Here is an 18,569-nt window from a genome sequence, read left to right as displayed (position 1 = left end):
GTTTCTACCTCACACGCGTCGCGCCCCGGCCCGGCCCGGCCGCGCTGCAAGCGGCGCTAGAAGTGCTGCTACGTTTCCCCGCTGTTAAACGACGGGTTAACGTAACGCTCGGCCCCGCCGAGGCGAGGCGGGACCGCGCCGTCCCTCAGCCAGCGGCCCCCTGAGGCGCCGGCGGCGGGAAGAGCGCTTTTTCAGCAGTGTGGCAGCCCGCCGCTCCTCGACAGGGGAACGGGGCGCGGGGTTGCTTTACGGCAGGCGTTTCGACCTCCCCGTCCGCGCTTTGCGGCTGCGTGGCGGGGTGGGGGGCGGGGAAGATGTCTGAGCGGGGAGAAGCCCCGGCAGCGGCGGCCGCGGCGGGAGCAGGGGGTGAGATGCCGGCGAAGAAGCAGAAGCTAAGCAGCGATGAGAACAGCAACCCCGGGGACCTGTCCGGCGACGAGAACGTGAGGGCGAGCGGGGGAGAGGCGGCGGGGGGGAGGGGCAGTGGGGCGGGAGCGCGCGCGCGGCGGCCGCGGGGCCTCGCGCCGGGGGCGGGCGGGAGCGCTGAGGCGAGGGGGGCCGCCGCCGCCGCCCGTCGGGCCCCGCCGCGAGGGGACACCCCCTTCCCTCCCCTTCCCTCGCGTCCCGGGCCGGCCCCTCGGGGGTCCCTCGGCCCCAGGACCCCGCCGGGGCGCGGCGCATCCCGGGCGGGAGAGGGGCTGGGGGCGGAGGGGGTGTCCGCCCGCCGCCTCGGCTCGGTGGCCGCCCCAGCTCGGTGGCCGCCCCTCAGGGGAGGGAGGGAGGGACCGGCGTGGGTCTGGGGCAGAGACACTCACTTCTCCTCCACGTGGGTGAGGGAGGATCAAAGGCCCAAACTCTTAAGCCCTCTCCGACTCGAAGTCCACTTCAAAATGTCAGGCTTTCTTATAATTTTTTGCTGCAAAACAGCAACGTTTTCCTTCTTTCTTGCAGTTTTGCATCGTGTGTCTTCACTGTCACATTGCAGAGTAACACGCAGCATAAATCTATATGTGCAGCCCTTCGGTGAATGAGGAATAGGGGATAGTGCACATAAGCTTCTGTCAGCAGAAGAAGGCAGCAGGGATGAGGGCTGTGATCTCAAAGTTAGGCTGAAATCTAGTGTTCAGAAGAAAGGTAATGTGATTGACGTAGAATAGCTTTATACTTGAAAGATAAACTTAATCTAAGGTATCTAGCGGTTATTTTATGTAGTTCCTGGGAGCAAGGGTGTTATTTGGGTGTCAGCTTTATGCAGCATGGTTTTTTTTCCTGGTTAGAGCACTTATCCAGAAAGTGAGGGATCTGGCTGATGGCCCCCACAACCTGTGGAAGTGCTGCTAGTGAGCGACAGGCAGGTTCGAGGCACTCCCCACCACTGCTACTGAATTTTTTTACTGCTCAGCAGCATTTGTGAATCCAAGTGTAATTCGGTGACGAAGGCGTTCAGGTTTGCTTTGGTGCCTAGTGTAGGCTGTCAGCGACCACGGACGTGGGCTGCCCGGCTATTGAAAATGTGACCTATCCCAATGGTGAAGGGACTCCCTTTTCAAGAGTTTGTTACTGGAAGCCACAACTCCTGAAAGACAGGGATTTTGTTTAAAAGTTGGCAAAATAGTGCTGATTTGGAGAAAGGATGTATTTTTTTTTCCACAGGTATCCTGGGTGCAAGTTTGTTGGTTGTGTTGTAGTTGCAGGTACTTGGCATAGTTGCACCATACCAGGTACCTGGTGTTCTTACACTAACAATATCTGACTAGTCAAGAGAAAACCTCGGTCTTGTGAAGCATTACGACCCTGGCTAGCAAGTGTGCTTGGGAGACAAGCATTTGGCAAGCTCTGAAATTTCTTAGGGTAAAGGAGAAGAAACTGGAAAACATAAAAATTGCTAAACTCAGTTATGCGTATTTGGGGAGGGTTGGATCTCCTAGGGGTGCAACGTGAAGGGTATGACTCCAGGTTTGGGCAGTTCACTTATAGGCTTGTGTGTTGCCTTTCCTCCTTTTTCTCCTCTTGATGTCCTGATTTTCAGAGATGTTGGGCAACCAAAGGCCGGTACACCTCTGCTGGCTTCTGATGATACAGATATGAAACTGGGACAAAGAAGAAATGTTTGGTGGGAACTGGTGCATTAATGTTTATAGTTGACCTTATTCTGTATTCCTAGAGGAGTTCCTGGTGCAGCTTCATGTTACACTTATTCTTTTCCTGTGACAGGTTGTCTGTCTCTGTCTCCCTTAGTTCAGATCTAGAAATCACGTGTCCTTGAGATGAGTGTTTTCCCCCCCTACTCTGATGGGAAGTGAACAGACCTTGCCAGAAAAAAAAACCCACGTTGATTTTTAACAAGCTGAACTTACTCTTATGGAAGCACAGGGCTGCAAGTTACGATGCAGGTGAAGTTGAGGTGTACTGGGATGGATTGTGCAGAGAATAGAAACGCCCTTCTGAGTAGTGACCCACAGTGAGACTGTGAAATTGTAGTTTCTGTTAATTGTCCAAAGCTGATCTAAAACTGCTCAGCGACTGGGTGGGTTGTTTTGCCCATCCCTACCTTAGCTCTGGTGGCTGACGGTTAGAGGGTCAGTTGGATTAGTTAGCTGATCAGACAGCAAGCGAATTTTATTTTTGGTTTTGTTCCTTTTTTTTAATTTAGCTTTTAGCTGAAGCAAGTATCTGTAGGAAAGAGCAGGAGGGAGAGGTGGGACTTCCGTTACCGTGCCAGTGCTGACTTATTGCAGAACTGTGCTGTGCCTGATGCTGCTGAGCACGTACAGAAGCCTTTCAGAACAGTTAGGTTCTTGGTATGGCTAAGCATAATGTTTTTACACAGACCACCTCTTCCTTCATTACTTCAGAAGTACTCACTTCATCTATGTCAAAGATGTTTTCTAGGGAAAGTGACAACTTTATCTTTAGACATTTTTCTAAAGAGCAGCTACCAGTATTCTTAAGAAACATCACTAGATCACAGTTCACGTCTCTCCCTCTTGGATCAGTCCTCATGTGACTCATGTTCCGTTTCTAGGGAGGAATGCTATTATGTTAGTAATAGATTTAAATATGTGAATCTAAATAACACCAAGTCCTAGGAGATCTTGTGTTCCTATGGAGGAGAAGGAAAAGTGCAAAGGCCAAGTGCTGCAAAATTAGTTGAATTTATACGGCAGTTAATTATACCTTTGTTACATTCTATATAATTTGAATGTTTTCAGGATGATGCGGTTAGTATTGAAAGCGGTACTAACACCGAACGCCCTGACACACCAACAAACACTCCTAATGCGCCGGGAAGAAAAAGCTGGGGGAAAGGAAAATGGAAGTCAAAGAAGTGCAAATATTCCTTCAAATGTGTAAATAGCCTAAAGGTAGGTATGTGCAGCTTCGGTGTGGGGCTGCTGGGTACCGCTTGCTGGCAGTAATGTTGATGTGGACTGTGAGACAGTGTCAGGATAGATGTTTTTAAATATCTGTATACAATTATGTTCCATGCTCATCTGAAGTAAGTACCTTTCTTATTTGGAATAGGTGAAGTTTTGAAGAAAAAGGAAACCATACAAAGTGCTGCAATTAACTCAATTTTTGTAGAGGTTTGCAAAGCTGTGTGATACGTTATAATTATATATTTCATTGAAGCTGTAGTTGCTTGAGGTAAAGATAAAAAAACCTGAATAAACAAACACAAATAGAACAAAACCTGTGACAAGTGGATGCAAAGCGCAGAACCTATACAGATTGACAGGAATGTATTTAAAAAAAAAAAACCAAAACAAAACCAAACCAACAAAACAAAACCCCCAAAAACCCCAACCAAACAAAAAAACCCACAACCAAACCACAAAACAACCCAACAGTCTTGCAGTCTTGGAGTCGCTTTTTCCTCACACTTACCAGATCAGGTATTTTCTGTCCTCCTGCAATTGTCCGAAGTGCTGTATAGTGCAATTTGGTTTATTTATCGTGAATGTTGTGATTACGTGTTCACACCTGATCTAAGTCATTTTTATCTTCCCATGTAATACCTGATGGCATGAAGGGATGTGGATGCATGGTCTTTACTCCCTGTTCTTGTGTTGTAGAGTATGATTGTTTTCTTCTGCACCGGTGACAGACTATGGTGGACTGAATGAGTTTTCTCTGATTCTTTTAACACTGTCAGGATGTTCTTTTTTCACTCCCCAGCCTTGTGTGGGATGTTTATGTGGCAAAAGCTGTAAATATGCCACCCAATTTGTTTTTGGAAGATTTCTAAATAAAGCAAAGATCGCGGCTGGAACAAGATGGGAGTTTTGTTAAACTTTATATTTAGCTAACAGGAGCATGTGCGCAGCTCCAGAGTGGATATTTTCTGCGGAATTGCTTTCAGAGGTTTTTGTCATTCCCCCACATTTAGCTGTTGAGCTGTGCTGATGTAGATGTTTCTGAACTTCGGCTTCAGGCTGCCTCACTGAAATGCGGGGGTAGATGAGAGGTTTGGAGCATGGAAACCTCATAAAGCAGCTTTGCCACTGGAGAAATTATGATATGAATTTATACTGACAAAAGTATCTGGGAAACAAGTTGATCTTAATGTGTCTTTTTGAAGTACAAAAATGATCTCTAGTCCTTTCAGGGTGTGGGAGGAAGGGAAGCTCTTTCATTTTCACCTAGGTAGGCAGCTGTTCTGTGAGTCACATGAGTCGCCCCCACAGGTAGTGCTTTCTGTGGCTTCCAGTCATGCTTCAAACACAGGCGCAGGCCTTTCAGCACCCAAACATTTAAAAAGTTCTGTGTTTTGCCAAGCATATTTGTTTTCTATCTGCAGACCACATATTCCAAAGTAGTTAGTGCTTTTCAAGTACTCTTCTGTGAAAACAGCAGTCCCTCACCCCGACTGCAGCGCAGGCCCCGCTAGAGGGGGACTCTGTAGTTAAGCAATCCCTGACTTCCGTGGATTTGGATCAGGGCCTGGGAATAGATTCCTGTGCAAGTGGAATCAAGCTGTGAGGGAGCAAATGCAGCGCTTCAGCTAAGTGGGATATTTTTATGATCTTTTTTTTTCCTTCATTTATCTTTGAACTGAAATTAATGATGATAATAAGAAAGGTGCATGTTAATACAAAGACTAGGTAGCAGCGAAATTTGGTACTTCATGTTTGAGGAATCCTCTCTTCTTTTTTTTTTTTTTCCTATTCTTCCATACTAATTTTGCAGATACTGTGGAGATAAACTCTAATGACTGAATGTTGTATATGGGTTCAGAAAGACACTTGTGACTCTTTGGACATCACATCCCACATCCCATAGTTTACGTCTTTGAACTAGGCTGTAAGGTGCATGTATGGAAATTAATGAGTCAACATGATTTAAAGACATGGAAATTGATATTATTTGGGGATCTATAACTTATGTGTTTTTCCACTTTCCTACTCTTCTTTTCCCCCCTCTTATTTTGCTTTTTACTTTTTTTCTGTGGGGAAACAAAGAAATACGGCAATTGCCATCTGCTTTGAATGTTAAAAGGTTATGATTCAGCCTGAAAAACTCAGTGCTTGCTAAATATGCTTTTTAAACACCACCGTGGAAGTTATTCTGGGTGAAATTTAAGTGTCAGGAAAACAAAAATATAACTTGGAAAAGGACAGGAAGTAGAAACTGCCTTTGTTTTTTTGCTTTTTGCAGTATTAAGTTAGGTGTACTGAACAATCTTTGCTCTCTGTGGGCTGAATGGAAATGTAGTTTATAAATGAGCATACACAGCTAACAGATGCACATCCTCTCATACATCCACATATGTTTTGCTTATAGATCTTCCAGCAAAGAGCTGTGTGTTTTCTGCTTTGATGTGCTCCCTTTAAGACAATGCTTTTATTTGCCTTACCCTTTGCTCTTGTGTAGGGTGTGGCTCAGTGGCTGTCAGCAGCCAGTGTTGTCTCTCAGCTTCTACTTGCTGTCCCCTGAGCTGGAAATCAGTAACTGGCCACACGCAAGGTTCTAGCTTGTAAAGGAGAGGTAACTAAAACTGCTGCCAATAATGGCTTGCTTCCACTACAGGGAACTGGGAATGAATGTGCGGTCAGTTGGTTCCTCGCTGGCAGTGCGGGTGTCAGTGTATTAAAATGAGTTTGTGTAGTTGCTGGTGATTATTTTTCATGTTGGCAAACTATTTACTTCGCTGCCTTCAGTCTAAAAACAGGTCTGACTGAACCTGGGTTGGTGTTGAGTGAGTAAGGGCAGAACTAACCAGTGATTATTTATTTATTTGCTTTTGTAACAACTGTAGGTCTGTTTTCTCCTCTGCCTTCTTTCTGTGATGCATGAAGAACCTGAGTACTTTAGGTTTTGTGCCCTTTATTCAAACCAAGGTCAAGATGGCATTTCACAATTCAACTGTTGGACTTCTGTCTGTACAAACCAGTGGTCAGATTTGCATGACGTACTTGGCATCTCGGGATAACCATAACGTGCAGCACCTAAAAGTGTAATGTTTTTAAAAACCTGCTTCATCATTTAGCACTTGGGACAAAAAGTATAGAGGGCTGGGATTATCAAAACAGCTGTGTGCTCTCTCTGACCAGTGGGAATGATGGTAGTTTAAATGAGGTGAGCGTAATCCCTTTGGATACCATAGTGACTTCCTGCAAGAGCCTCTGCCTGACACCTTCATCCATTAAACACAAGAAAAACTGTGACATGTACAGTCAGGCTCTTGGAGGCTGTAGCGCTGGATGTGAGGACATTTGTCTTGCGGAGTAACTTTTGCAGAGAAATAGGTTGTCTTTGAAAAAGCTTACTAAATACTTCAGCTATGTACTCAAATATAGACATTTCGAAACAAGCCTTCTGTTATATTTCTCTACTTGGTACGTATCGCCCTTGTCTGCGTCCTACCTAGAAGATCACAAACTTATCACAACTTATGCTGGAAAAATATCCTCTCTTGTGGGGGAAAAACATCTTCCTCTTCACTTTTTCCATTTCACTAAATTTATCAGAAACAGCACACGAGACAGAGAAAAAGGTTGTTCCAGAAAAACAAGCACAAAACCTGCTAATATATCTCTGTAATAAAGCAGTAAGAATCCATGCATTTTACTTTTGTTATCCTCGTGCAGTATATCAAAAGCCCTCAGTATTCACCAGCATGAACTCTTTCATACAGAAATTCAAAACCAACTAATTATTAGTGAAAATTTTTTTTTAAGTATTCTGTGTTTGACCTCTCAGCCATTCCTTTCAAGGAAGAGTTAAAAACACTTGGAAAAAAAAAAAAGCCTAGAAAGTAAAATTCAGAACTGTATTGGACACTAAAAATCATGGCCTTGTGTACGCAGTTTTATGGCATACAGTTTTTCCTCATTCTTCATCTCTAATTAAACTATAATCTTTTACGGATGCTGAACACCTGCTTTTTCCTCTGTCACGGGGTCACTAATATCCATGCTACTTTCCCCTTTGCTAATACCCTATATCCCTCATCACATAAAGCCACTAGTCTGTTCTTTCACATTATGATGGGTAACACTTCAAGTTAGATTTTAAACAATTCTTTTAAATCTGTGTTCAGGTTTGGAAGTTGTTACCTGTCTTTTAGAGTTGCAGGAGGGCCTTCATCTCCGAAAGACTTTTTCCCTTCTCTTCTAGCTATGCCTGTTACTAACAGATACTGCCTTTCTCAGTAAATAATGCCATTTTAAATTCTTCCAGACTTCCTTACTTTCCTTTTTCTGAGCAGTGTTGGACTCCCCACCCACACCCCCCCTCAAATTTATTCTTTGGTTCTTGGATAAGCCCAAGCTGCCAGGGCTAATATTTCTGGTGCTGTCTCTGAAGCACTGCCATTTGAAGACTGCTTAGCAGCCGTCATGAGACACTTCCTTCCTGCCTGCACTGTCCCAGACAGTCCCCTGTGGGGAGGCACTTTAATGAACATTATTCTTACTCAAAACATCCTGTCAGGACAGGCCAAAATACTGTTATCAATTATTAACAAGCACCACCATATTCATCACGATTCATAAACATATCTGCTTGGGTTTTTGTTTTTTTTTCTATTAAACTGATGTAAGCTGTATAAAAATAATACTTGGCATTTTTCTGGTAGCTGTGTAGGCGGTCTGAAAACACTTAGTAGACATGAACCTTGCAGCAGCCTTGTGACATGCTGGAGTGAATTTGTCGTGTCTGTGATAGCACAGTTAAGTCTTGTAGCTCCGTAATAGTTAAATGTGGCCCATCTCCACCCTTATACCAATATAATTATTCTCCGTCCTAATAATTCTTCTCTGTGAAGTTGTAAATAGTTGTATGGAAGTAAATGTAACAATGTAAAATGCATATAGGTGTGGCCTTAGATGCAGAGGTGGCCTGGTTGAAAATTGCAAGACAAAATAGTAGAGGTGCAAATATAACTCAGGAGTTGGGCCAGCTTCTGGCCATAACTGTGAGACAACATTTCTTCCTTTCACTTTTTAAAAGCCTGGGGGTGTGTGGGGGAGAGGGGGAGGGCAGAATATTCCTTTAACCTCCCTTAAGACAGCCAAGTTAAAATGTGATGTTACAAAACTGTCCTTTTTAACTGTTCACTATCTGAAATTATACTGGATGTGAACCCAGTAGTTTGAGGAGGAAAACATGTCAATTAAACTGTTTACCACTGCAGCTGAATTTCACAGAAATAATATGCCTGTGGGTTTTATTTTTTTTTTTTGTCTCTAATCTTACTTTACATCTACAGGAGGACCATGGTCAGCCTTTGTTTGGAGTCCAGTTTAACTGGCACAGTAAAGAAGGTGATCCTCTTGTTTTTGCCACTGTAGGCAGCAACAGAGTGAGTAATCTGTTTTTAAGCATAAGCCCTTCTGTGCGGTTCTGCTTGCGTTCTTTTTTTCAACCAATCCCTTTACCTGTGTTTAGTACGGACACAGGACACTTCATACAGAAAGCTTTATTTCTGAGGTAGGTAGTGTCTGTTATCTGGGAGAGTTGCATCCTCTGGATTGTTTTATGAAGTCATGTGTTGGCTATTTGGGAATTAGCCTATATAATAGAGAAAAAAATCCTGCAGTAATAAAAACACAAGGTAAGGAAGAGAGGTGTATACATGTATCTTTGCACTAAAATTACTCTTCATAGATGTTACTGTTTCCAAAAGGTCATATGCTCTAAAATGGGATAAGGAGCATCTGCAGTGATGCCAGGCAGCTCAGTAGCTAAATTAATGGCCTGTGTGGAGTGAATTCGTAGGCTTTTTCTGAACAAGGATCTATGTCATTTCAGTCTTGAAAAGAGCTCCTGAAGTGCATTCTCTGCCAGTGTCGTGAATAAACAAGAAGTCTTTCATTTCCAGGTTTGTTCCACCTGGCAGTTACACACGTGCTAAACTAAGATGAAACAAGGTATCAATGGCTCAATAGAAGATCAAGTCATGTTAGAGATGGCTGCAGTAACTAATTCCAAATACAGTTTAATCTTACTAAGACAATTCATATAGTAGACTTCAATATCTGGGAAGGACTGCTGACAAGTCCTGGAGTGGTGCTTTACTGAAACTGCTCTGAGTATTCTTTTATCAAATGAATTCTACCTGTTGGAAACAGAGAGATGATAGATGAGATCTAAACCATAAAGGCATGCTACCTCTCCCCGTTAGGAAGTCAGTACGCAGATGCATGTGATTTCCTTTTGAAATATCACAAGTAAGCAGCAATCTCTCCCGCTTTTTTTTTCCCTCCAGGTTACTTTATATGAATGTCATTCTCAAGGAGAAATCCGTCTGTTGCAGTCATATGTGGATGCTGACGTATCCTTTTAAGTTAAAAAGCTGCTTGCTTGCTTCCTCTTTATCAAAAATGAAGAGGCTTTGTAGGAAAAAGCATATGAAGGTTTTGTGTGCGATTTAATACTTTGCTCATGTGGCACATTCCTTGTTTTGAGGTTCAAGTCCTACCTCTTTCCCACATCCTAGAGTCCCTCCTATTGAAATAATATTAGAAATGTAGACTCACGGAACACGCTCTGTTAAAATACTTGAAAACTGGTTCTACATCAGTTTAATCTTCCTAACACTAATATTTGTGTAATGTTTCACATTTGCTGCTTTACAGTGGTCTCAGTTTCTCTGTGAATTGGAACTGGGTTTAAAGCCTAAGGATTATGTTTCGTGCTCTGAAGGGGTAATAACTTGTGTTGATCGTTTGTAGTACACAAGTCAGTAACTTGTGAACTCAGTCTTGATTCATCCTCATTTTATTCACAGGCTTTGGATAATTTGGAGAAAGAGGTTGAAAAGTGATGCCAAGAGAGAGGAGGTGTTGCTTGTATGTTATGGAACAGAAGTGAGGAAACTGGCATCTGCAGAAAAGGCAATGTTGATTGTATTTGTAGGTATATAATCAAATATGCTTGTTATTCTTATTGGGTCCAGCAGGGAGTCCAGGGCACTTGTATAAAATAGCAACAAATTTACTTGAAAAATCATGTTGTTTAAAAAAAAAAGTTCTTCCTTTGCTTTTAAAAAAAAACAACCCTTCTATTTCTCCTACATTCCTTAACGTAAGATGTTGTAGGCAGATGAAAATTTCTATACATGTGCGTGGACATATGATAGCAATACAAGCCATCCTCTTCTGGCTGTGGCAGGGTCCAGGGGTATTATTAGGATAATTAATCCTATTACAATGCAGTGCATAAAGGTGAGTGCTCAGAAGCTCAAGATACAGCTTGCATTTCAGTAAGGCATGAAACTTATGTCTGCTAAATACATGTGAACATGAGGGGAAATGATAACTTGGTCTCTGAATTCTATCCCAGCACTACGTGGGCCATGGAAATGCAATCAATGAACTGAAATTCCACCCAAGAGATCCAAATCTCCTTTTATCTGTAAGCAAAGGTGAGGAAAAAACCCTCTTTTGTGTTTGTATAAATCAGGATACTTTGGATTGGATTTTGGTCTTGAAAATAGCCCAAATCTCCATGAATGGAGGTTTTTATGAATGGTACTGAACAAGTTTACCTTTAAAGTTGAGAGCAAATGCTGCTCTTTTATGGCTATATCTCTTGCATATATTAAATCCATGGCCTACAATAAACCTAACTCCACCTGTGGTGCAAAGGGATTGTGAATAGTGCTGCTTTTAGGGAAGAAGAAACATGAGCATTGGGGTTGCTCTTTCCAATTCTAATTTTTTTCAGTTGTTGAATTATGTTGCCATCTAGTGGGGATCTCTTAAAGTCGCAGACAGCATTCACCACCGTGTTCATGGGGAAAACTTCGATTCTCTGTTGCTCAGGAGCAGCTCTGACTTTAACTGGACTTTGTGTAAAAAGCATATTAGTGAAGGGAAAAGTGAGTTTTTGGCATGATGTCCTATGGCTTGTCCAGAAGATCTGAACAGTCGCAACTTTCTAATCTCGACTGTTTTTTTTAAAGTAAGGGAATACTTGATCTGCCGCAAGAGCGAGCCTTCAGGGATGCTGGAGTTGGAAACGTTCACATAAGGGGACTTTTGACTTTAGTGTTTTTGCTATTACTGATGAAGATACACAAGAATAGGAATTGGGAACCTCTCTGATTCTTGCAGCTGTCGAGGTTGTGCTGTGGGTCTGTAATGTTGAATTTCTTGAGTTCTGTATATTTTTTAGGTTCTCTTTTTAATTACATTAGCCATAGTACTACAAGTTTTAATGTGCAATCTTTGGACCAGGTATTACCTCTGAGAGGGCATGAGGCAGGAGAATATTGGAGTCTCAGAACTGCTTGGCTGAGAGGTGACTAGAAAAAGGAGAATATTTGCGTCTGTAATGGCCTTTCTGTTGATGTTGCTGTAATTCAGTGCAGCATACTTGTAGAATCCAAAGGGGAAATACAGTAGAGGTTCCCATTTCCAAAAGGGAGATACAGTAGAGGTTCTTAATTAGAAATTGTTAAAACTTCCTTTAAACAAGTGGGTGAGTTGGATTGACTTTGGAGTACGTATTGTTTATAGAAACATTTTCTCCCGTCACTACAGTCTGTGGTTCATAAAGAATGATATTTTAAAGATTAAAATAATGGAAATTCAAACCTCTGAATGCTGATGTAAGAATGGCTGAAAGGAATTCTAGCATTTTTTGATAGATACAATTATTGTTGAGGTGAGACTAAATAAAAGCGTATTTGCCCAAGATCAGATGACTCTCTGCTTTCAGATGATCGAAAGGTCCAAGTATATCTTTGTAAGAAGCTGTCCCTAGGGGAGGGGGGCGGGCAGGCACACTTTCTCAGTTACAGAATTACTCTAACAATAGTTCAGTTGTAACGGCAATTTTAGTTAATGCACTTCCATTGTTTCTTGCAAGTGAAGAATTAAGTGCCTTTTTGATGTTTACATGAACACCTGTTATTGAAAGTAGTTAAGCTGAAATATATTATTCATATGTACATATGAAAAGCAGCATGTAATTTTATTTGTTCTTTATAGATCATGCATTGAGACTGTGGAACATCCAGACAGACACGCTGGTTGCAATATTTGGAGGAGTAGAAGGGCACAGGGATGAGGTGTTAAGTGCAGTAAGTGGAAGACTGTGGGGCAGTGATTTAGATTTACAAAGGGTAGTAAGCCTACAATATGCAACTTCTTATCCTCTTGTGCACTGTTTTGATATTACACCTACTTAAAACCCCCCTGAAGTGCATAAATACTGTTTTAAGGGGATATACTAGTTTAAATCTAAGGTGGTGTGACTGATCTGGCCACCTCTCAATATACAGGACAGGTGTTCACTTTTTGTGTCTTTCAGTAGCTAGTTTTCTCACAGTGCAGCCTAGAAGTAAACAAAATAGAGCTCAGTGGGGCTAGAAAGAGTAAAAAGTTTTCATGATGGTCCCACTTTTGAAGTTATTGAGGTCTTACGAAGCCAAAGCAGCAAGAACAAATAAGCCTTGAGAGTCATGGTAGTGAAGGAAAGAAGTTATTTCAGGTGAGTTGTGCTGCTTTTCAGTGGCTGTGAACAGACACTGGTACCCAGGAAAAATCAACTAGAATAGTTGACTTTTACTATGCTGCTTTTATGAACTGTTTCCATTCCTGTTGTGTGACCTGAAAGGTGAGGGGTGCATCTATGTGAAACCTGACACTGGTGTTATTCTCTCGTGGTTTAAGCAGTCATCACCCATGTCATAGCCCTGGAATTCTGCCAAAGTTGATCCATAAAATGAAACCTAGGGGTTTACTGAGGGGGGGAGGAGCACTAGCAGTATATTCATCCTCTGTCAGTGCTGTTGAATTTGTCTCTCTTGAGAGTAAATACAATTACTAAGATACTGTGCTGCTTTGCAGTGAGCAGGATTAAGTTATTAGCATTTTCCTGTTTGAAATACACAGTGTTGTTGCATTCTCTAAGCAAAAGAAATGCTGTTTTGATGGAACTGATGGAATAAAATCTCAGTTGATATGCAGCTTAGGCTGGGGGTCCTCAAAATTGTTTCATATACATAGGATTATGATCTTCTTGGTGAAAAAATCATGTCCTGTGGGATGGATCACTCTCTAAAACTGTGGAGAATTAATTCCAAGAGAATGATAAATGCCATCAAAGAGTCTTATGAGTATAACCCAAACAAAACCAACAGGTACGTGTCTTCATCTTCTTTGCTGTCTTTGCAAAACATGAATATTCTCATCAATGGCCCAGGTTAATTCCTATCCAGACTGGGAGTTCTTGGGCATAGGGAGTGACCTGGGGATTGTACTGGATACTGAATCTCCCTAGAAGTGTCTTACTGATGTTTGCTTCAGCCGAATTTTATTTAATTCAGATTTAAAGTCCTGACACTTTTATTTTTAAATATCTTAATTATTTCTTATATGTTTGAGTAAAAAATGTAAAGCTTGTATTTCACTGTGTTTCAAGACGTCAATGGCTTTTCTTTCTCTCACCTCAAAATTTCTAGGAAGGAATCAAATTTGTGTAATTAAATAGAGCAGATAGTTTTATATTGGGTAGTTATTACTCATTGTTGTACCTGTTATCTGACTTTGGGACAGGGACAAAACTGTTTATAACCTGGGTTTTTTTTCATCATTCTCTGATCTGACCTCAGATATGAGTAAATTGTCAAGTAAACATAGCAATTAGATACATGATAAATCTTCTTTCATGAAGTTCATCAACTTTTTAATCTTAACTTCCAGTTAAACCATTGAAAGAATTGAAGAGTCTAAAACAGACTGAACATGTTCAGCAGTGAGACTAACTGTGAAAATACTCTCGCTTTTTTTGGTAATGTTACCAAATATTAAATGATGCTTTTTAGTGTGCTTTTTTAAAAAAAAAAAGAAAAAAAAAGGTTTTTTTCCTAGTGTGCTTTTCTACTTAACAATTTAGATGGTACAGAAACAGTGTCAGGAAAACTGAGCTTTAATTAGTTCTTGTAGTATTTGGCAATGGAAGCTGTATTCAGCGTCTGAAGGAGTGGTTTTGTTTAGCACTGTCTCTGCACCATCTTGTACAGTGGGAAACGTTATTTCATTAGCGACGAGGATGAAAACAGGGTCTGTTCCTCTTTAAAAAAAACAAAACCAAAAAACAACAAACCAACACAAATCAACTTTGTTATAAAACTGTAAAAACAACAAAAAAAGGCAGGCTTGCCCTTTCAACATTGAGATATCTTAAAACTGGCCATTAAAAATTAGACCCTGCGTTTCTGTGTTTCTCTGAACCTCACTTGGCAATTTTCTCCATAGGCCTTTCATTTCCCAGAAAATACACTTTCCTGACTTTTCTACGAGAGACATACATAGAAACTATGTTGACTGTGTACGATGGTTGGGAGACCTAATTCTTTCCAAGGTAAAGTCACAGCTTTTTCAGCTATATTACTCGCAGTTGCTTGTTTTGAGGATCTTAATAGAAATTTTACTAGTATTTGGGTTGTAGGTTAACTTAATATTCTAGGCCAAATGATTTTACGCCGTGGTTTGTGAATTTTGGCAGCTCTCAGGATGTGTGGATAAGCAGCTTGTACTTAAAAAGTAAAATTATTACTACAGCTGTACCTCTGCTAAAAGTACAGGGATACCAACCACCCAGATGGGTAGAGAATGCAGAAAGAGAATATATAGATGCCGATGGGGGCCCTTGCTGCTAAAGGGAGAAATGAGGGTTCCCATAACGGACTGTGATTTGTGTTTGCTGTGTCCACCAGTAACGTCTACCTGCAGATACTAAACTAGGTGGTCTTACTGCCTCTTTGCCAGAAATGGTTGCACGCGTGGTCCTGTTGGTTGAAGGGTTTGGATGAACAACCCTCAAGTCGAGGTTAATTTAAACTGCTCATGAGAGTGTGTTTGAGCACATCTGGTCGGCTTCCTCTCGAGTGAGGGAGGGCTCCTGCAGCCCTGTTACCTGGCAAGGCTGTGAGGGCAGCAGGCTCCCGGCGACGGGTGGTGATGTACTTTTGGTGATGTGGCTGTGAGCCAGTTTTATGGCTACTTTTGATGCAGTTGGGGAAGCTATGGGATTAAATGCTTGGTTATAATTATAGTTAGACTGAAATTGCAGTATAAATTGTAAATATAGGTGATTTTTTTTTTTTTTCACTCCCCCCCCCCCCAGTCTTGTGAAAATGCCATTGTGTGCTGGAAACCTGGCAAAATGGAAGATGATATAGATAAAATCAAGCCCAGTGAGTCAAATGTGACCATACTTGGGAGATTTGATTACAGCCAGTGTGATATATGGTACATGAGGTTTTCAATGGATTTCTGGCAAAAGGTATGTGTGAGCTTTGACTTTGCTGTATTTGAAGGTGTGTAGCTTTTCATCGATTCCATTTTTGTGGACGTGCGAAGTCTTGTCATGTGATGTTTGAGAAGCAGAATGTTTTATGCCAAGGGGCTTTATATGAAACTGGAGGAGCTCCAGATTTTTCATTCTGGGTTGTGCCTGATGGAAAAAGTTCCACCAAAGATATATTTATTTTCCACTTCCTCCCCCATCTCCAGAGGTGGATAGTAAAGTTGGAGGAAGGATGCAAATTTTATAGCATTTCTAGCCCCTCCAACAAACTCATTAAGTCATTCATGATCAAAAAAATCACGCACAATTTATCACCTATAGAGCCTTTATGAAACTCTGACTTCTGTTCTTTGAGATAGCATTTCAGAACTTCTCTATCCTCTGCTTTCTTTTAAAGATGCTTGCTCTGGGCAATCAGGTCGGCAAACTTTATGTTTGGGATTTAGAGATAGAGGATCCTCATAAAGCCAAGTGAGTACTTACTTTTTAAATTTTATTTTTGTTGAGGCAGGGAGTTGGGCTACTTTCCTTTTTTTTACTGATAACTATAGACGTTTTTTAACAGTAGTAGTCACTTTCCATTTTAACTACTAGGCAAATAAACATTCTGAGCCCCTGAAGGTTAACATTTATTAGTTTTTACTGATTATTATATTACGGTAGTGCCAAGAGGCCCCAGTCCGATTGTGCTGGGCACCATCTGTAGATACAGTAAAAGACTATTTGTTCCTCAAAGAGCTTACAAACTAATTAGGTGGAAAATGTACTAAGCAATTAAGAGAATATGTGCTCGGTGGGTGTAGCACATGACAAAGGAGAAATAGGTGAAAGGACTAGTGTAATGAGAGTATAAAGGTTAGCTACGAGTGTAATGGGGAGAAGACAGTATGGCTTTCCAGTTCCTCACCTGTGCGGACAGGATGTTTTATAGCATGTTTTTTTTTTATAGATAGAGATATATGTATATTTGTGTGTGTATATATATATAAAAACATACAAATAGATATAAATAAATGCATATATTTTATATATAATATTTTCTTTTTATACACACTATATAATAAATTATACTTACATATATTTTATATATAATATATGAAAAAAGATAAAATATAATCTATATAAATATGTGTGTATGTGTATATATAGAGGCATAAATGTACAAAGTTCCTAAAAATGCTGTGGTCTTTAATCACCCATTTATGATATTTTATTCCTAACCACTGGGAAAGAACACTGATGCTGAAGTCCGAAATAATGTGTTTCACTAAACTTTCAGTCAGTGCTTCAATGAAAATTGGGTGGATGAAAAATGGCAGTGGGTGCACAGGAAATTACAGCTTTCCAGTCCACATTTGGAATACAAAATACACCATGAAGGGCATAATCCCGTTGCCCTTCAGTTCTTCCTAGGCCACATAAGTGAGAGGTTGGTGAAACAGCGCTCCATAATGTAATAGCAAGTTCAGATTTAACGTTGCAGCTGAATAATTTTCTTTTATTTATAGGTGTACGACTCTTACTCATCCTAAATGTGTTGCTGCCATTCGACAAACCAGTTTTAGCAGGGATAGTAGTATCCTTATAGCGGTGTGTGATGATGCCAGTATCTGGCGCTGGGACAGACTACGATAAATTACTTTTTCTTAATTAAAAGTAGAAAATATATTTTCAAATTATAATATAGTCTGTTAACTCGCTAGTACGGTAGATGCATTTAGTGTAGACTTTCTCGAAGGTTCGGCAGGCTGGAGCTGAACTTAGTGATGTTTACATTCTGTGTATTGTTCTGCTTGAAATTGCTGCTTTTAATAAAAAGAAGTATTTTTGTAAAGTTTTCTGAATTGTCCATTTTAATTATTTCCCACAATGAGTTTTCACTTATGGCCAGTGAAGTTGCTTTGCCTACAGCTATCACGCAGATACACAGCAGCTTGCTAGAAATTAAGGTACATGTGTGCTTGCAGCTGCGTATGTGTCTTTTTTACTGAAAACCTAATGAAGCTATTGAATATTATCCAGGGACCACACAAAGGAAATACTACACTTAGGAATATAGTACAAATAAAAGTTAAATCGCTGCTAAAAATACGTTGAACTCATTCCTTAAGTTCATCGCACATTGAAATGAAGTTTTAATAATCTCAAATTGGGATGTGCTTTTCACATCCCAATTTCTGTTACTGATTAGGGGGGAAAAGCTTTACTTTGTATTGCTCTACTGTTTGGACTGTGGCTGTTCAGTCACTGCGATTACCTCAATTCAAAGTTAGTTATTAGAAATATATTTTATTGTCTCTATTGTCAGTATCCCCAGATGGCCTCATCAATGTTTTATTTGCCCTAGGAAAAATAAATTCTAAAATCAATACTATTTCATAGAGGTTTAAAATATGTACAATTAATAAAAATGAAAGGGGGAAAATGGATAAGACGGCAGACGTCACTGGCAGCGATGATCTGTGTTCGAAGCACTTGTGTGTATCTTGTCAGCCTGTAGTCGAAATGTTTGTGTTCTGGAAGTGGTCTAAGACATGGCCCGACAGCTGCGCGTACCTGAGCGAGGAAGAAGGTGAATAACATTTACCAAAGCTGAACCATTCACGTACTTTTTCCTACCGTGCTCTTCTTATCCTTCACCATAACACGTTACTTGAAAAGTCTGTATTAGGATATTCTGCACATACAAGTGCACTATCACTGGCAACGTAATAGTGCTCTTTTGATCAGTGGATTAAGCGAAGGAGCCCTGTCTGCTGCTGACTTAAGTGCATATCTGACTTTGATCTTTCAGGATATTGCTT

General features: G+C 40.9%; 1 protein-coding gene across 4 annotated transcripts; it reads left to right on the top strand.

The window, feature by feature from the left end:
• The first annotated feature begins 296 nt into the window (after positions 1–296).
• EED (embryonic ectoderm development) lies at positions 297–17,603 on the top strand. Of its 4 annotated transcripts, XM_075076518.1 has the most exons (13): positions 297–443; positions 3,213–3,365; positions 8,714–8,806; positions 9,713–9,778; positions 10,545–10,670; positions 10,789–10,870; positions 12,441–12,532; positions 13,461–13,594; positions 14,712–14,817; positions 15,583–15,741; positions 16,163–16,236; positions 17,045–17,194; positions 17,274–17,603. In XM_075076518.1, the coding sequence occupies exons 1-13, from the start codon at positions 315–317 to the stop codon at positions 17,398–17,400; spliced, it is 1,491 nt and encodes a 496-aa protein (XP_074932619.1). In that variant the 5' UTR covers positions 297–314; the 3' UTR covers positions 17,401–17,603. The 4 variants fall into 4 exon arrangements, with proteins under 4 accessions (XP_074932619.1, XP_074932758.1, XP_074932678.1 ...); XM_075076657.1 differs by lacking the exon at positions 15,583–15,741; XM_075076577.1 differs by lacking the exon at positions 17,045–17,194.
• Positions 17,604–18,569: the final 966 nt, after the last annotated feature.

The sequence above is a fragment of the Phalacrocorax aristotelis genome, chromosome 1 (assembly GCF_949628215.1).
Source record: "Phalacrocorax aristotelis chromosome 1, bGulAri2.1, whole genome shotgun sequence".
Taxonomy (NCBI): Eukaryota; Metazoa; Chordata; class Aves; order Suliformes; family Phalacrocoracidae; genus Phalacrocorax; species Phalacrocorax aristotelis.
The sequence above is the reverse complement of the archived record's forward strand: the minus strand, read 5'-3'. Positions and strand labels throughout refer to the sequence as shown.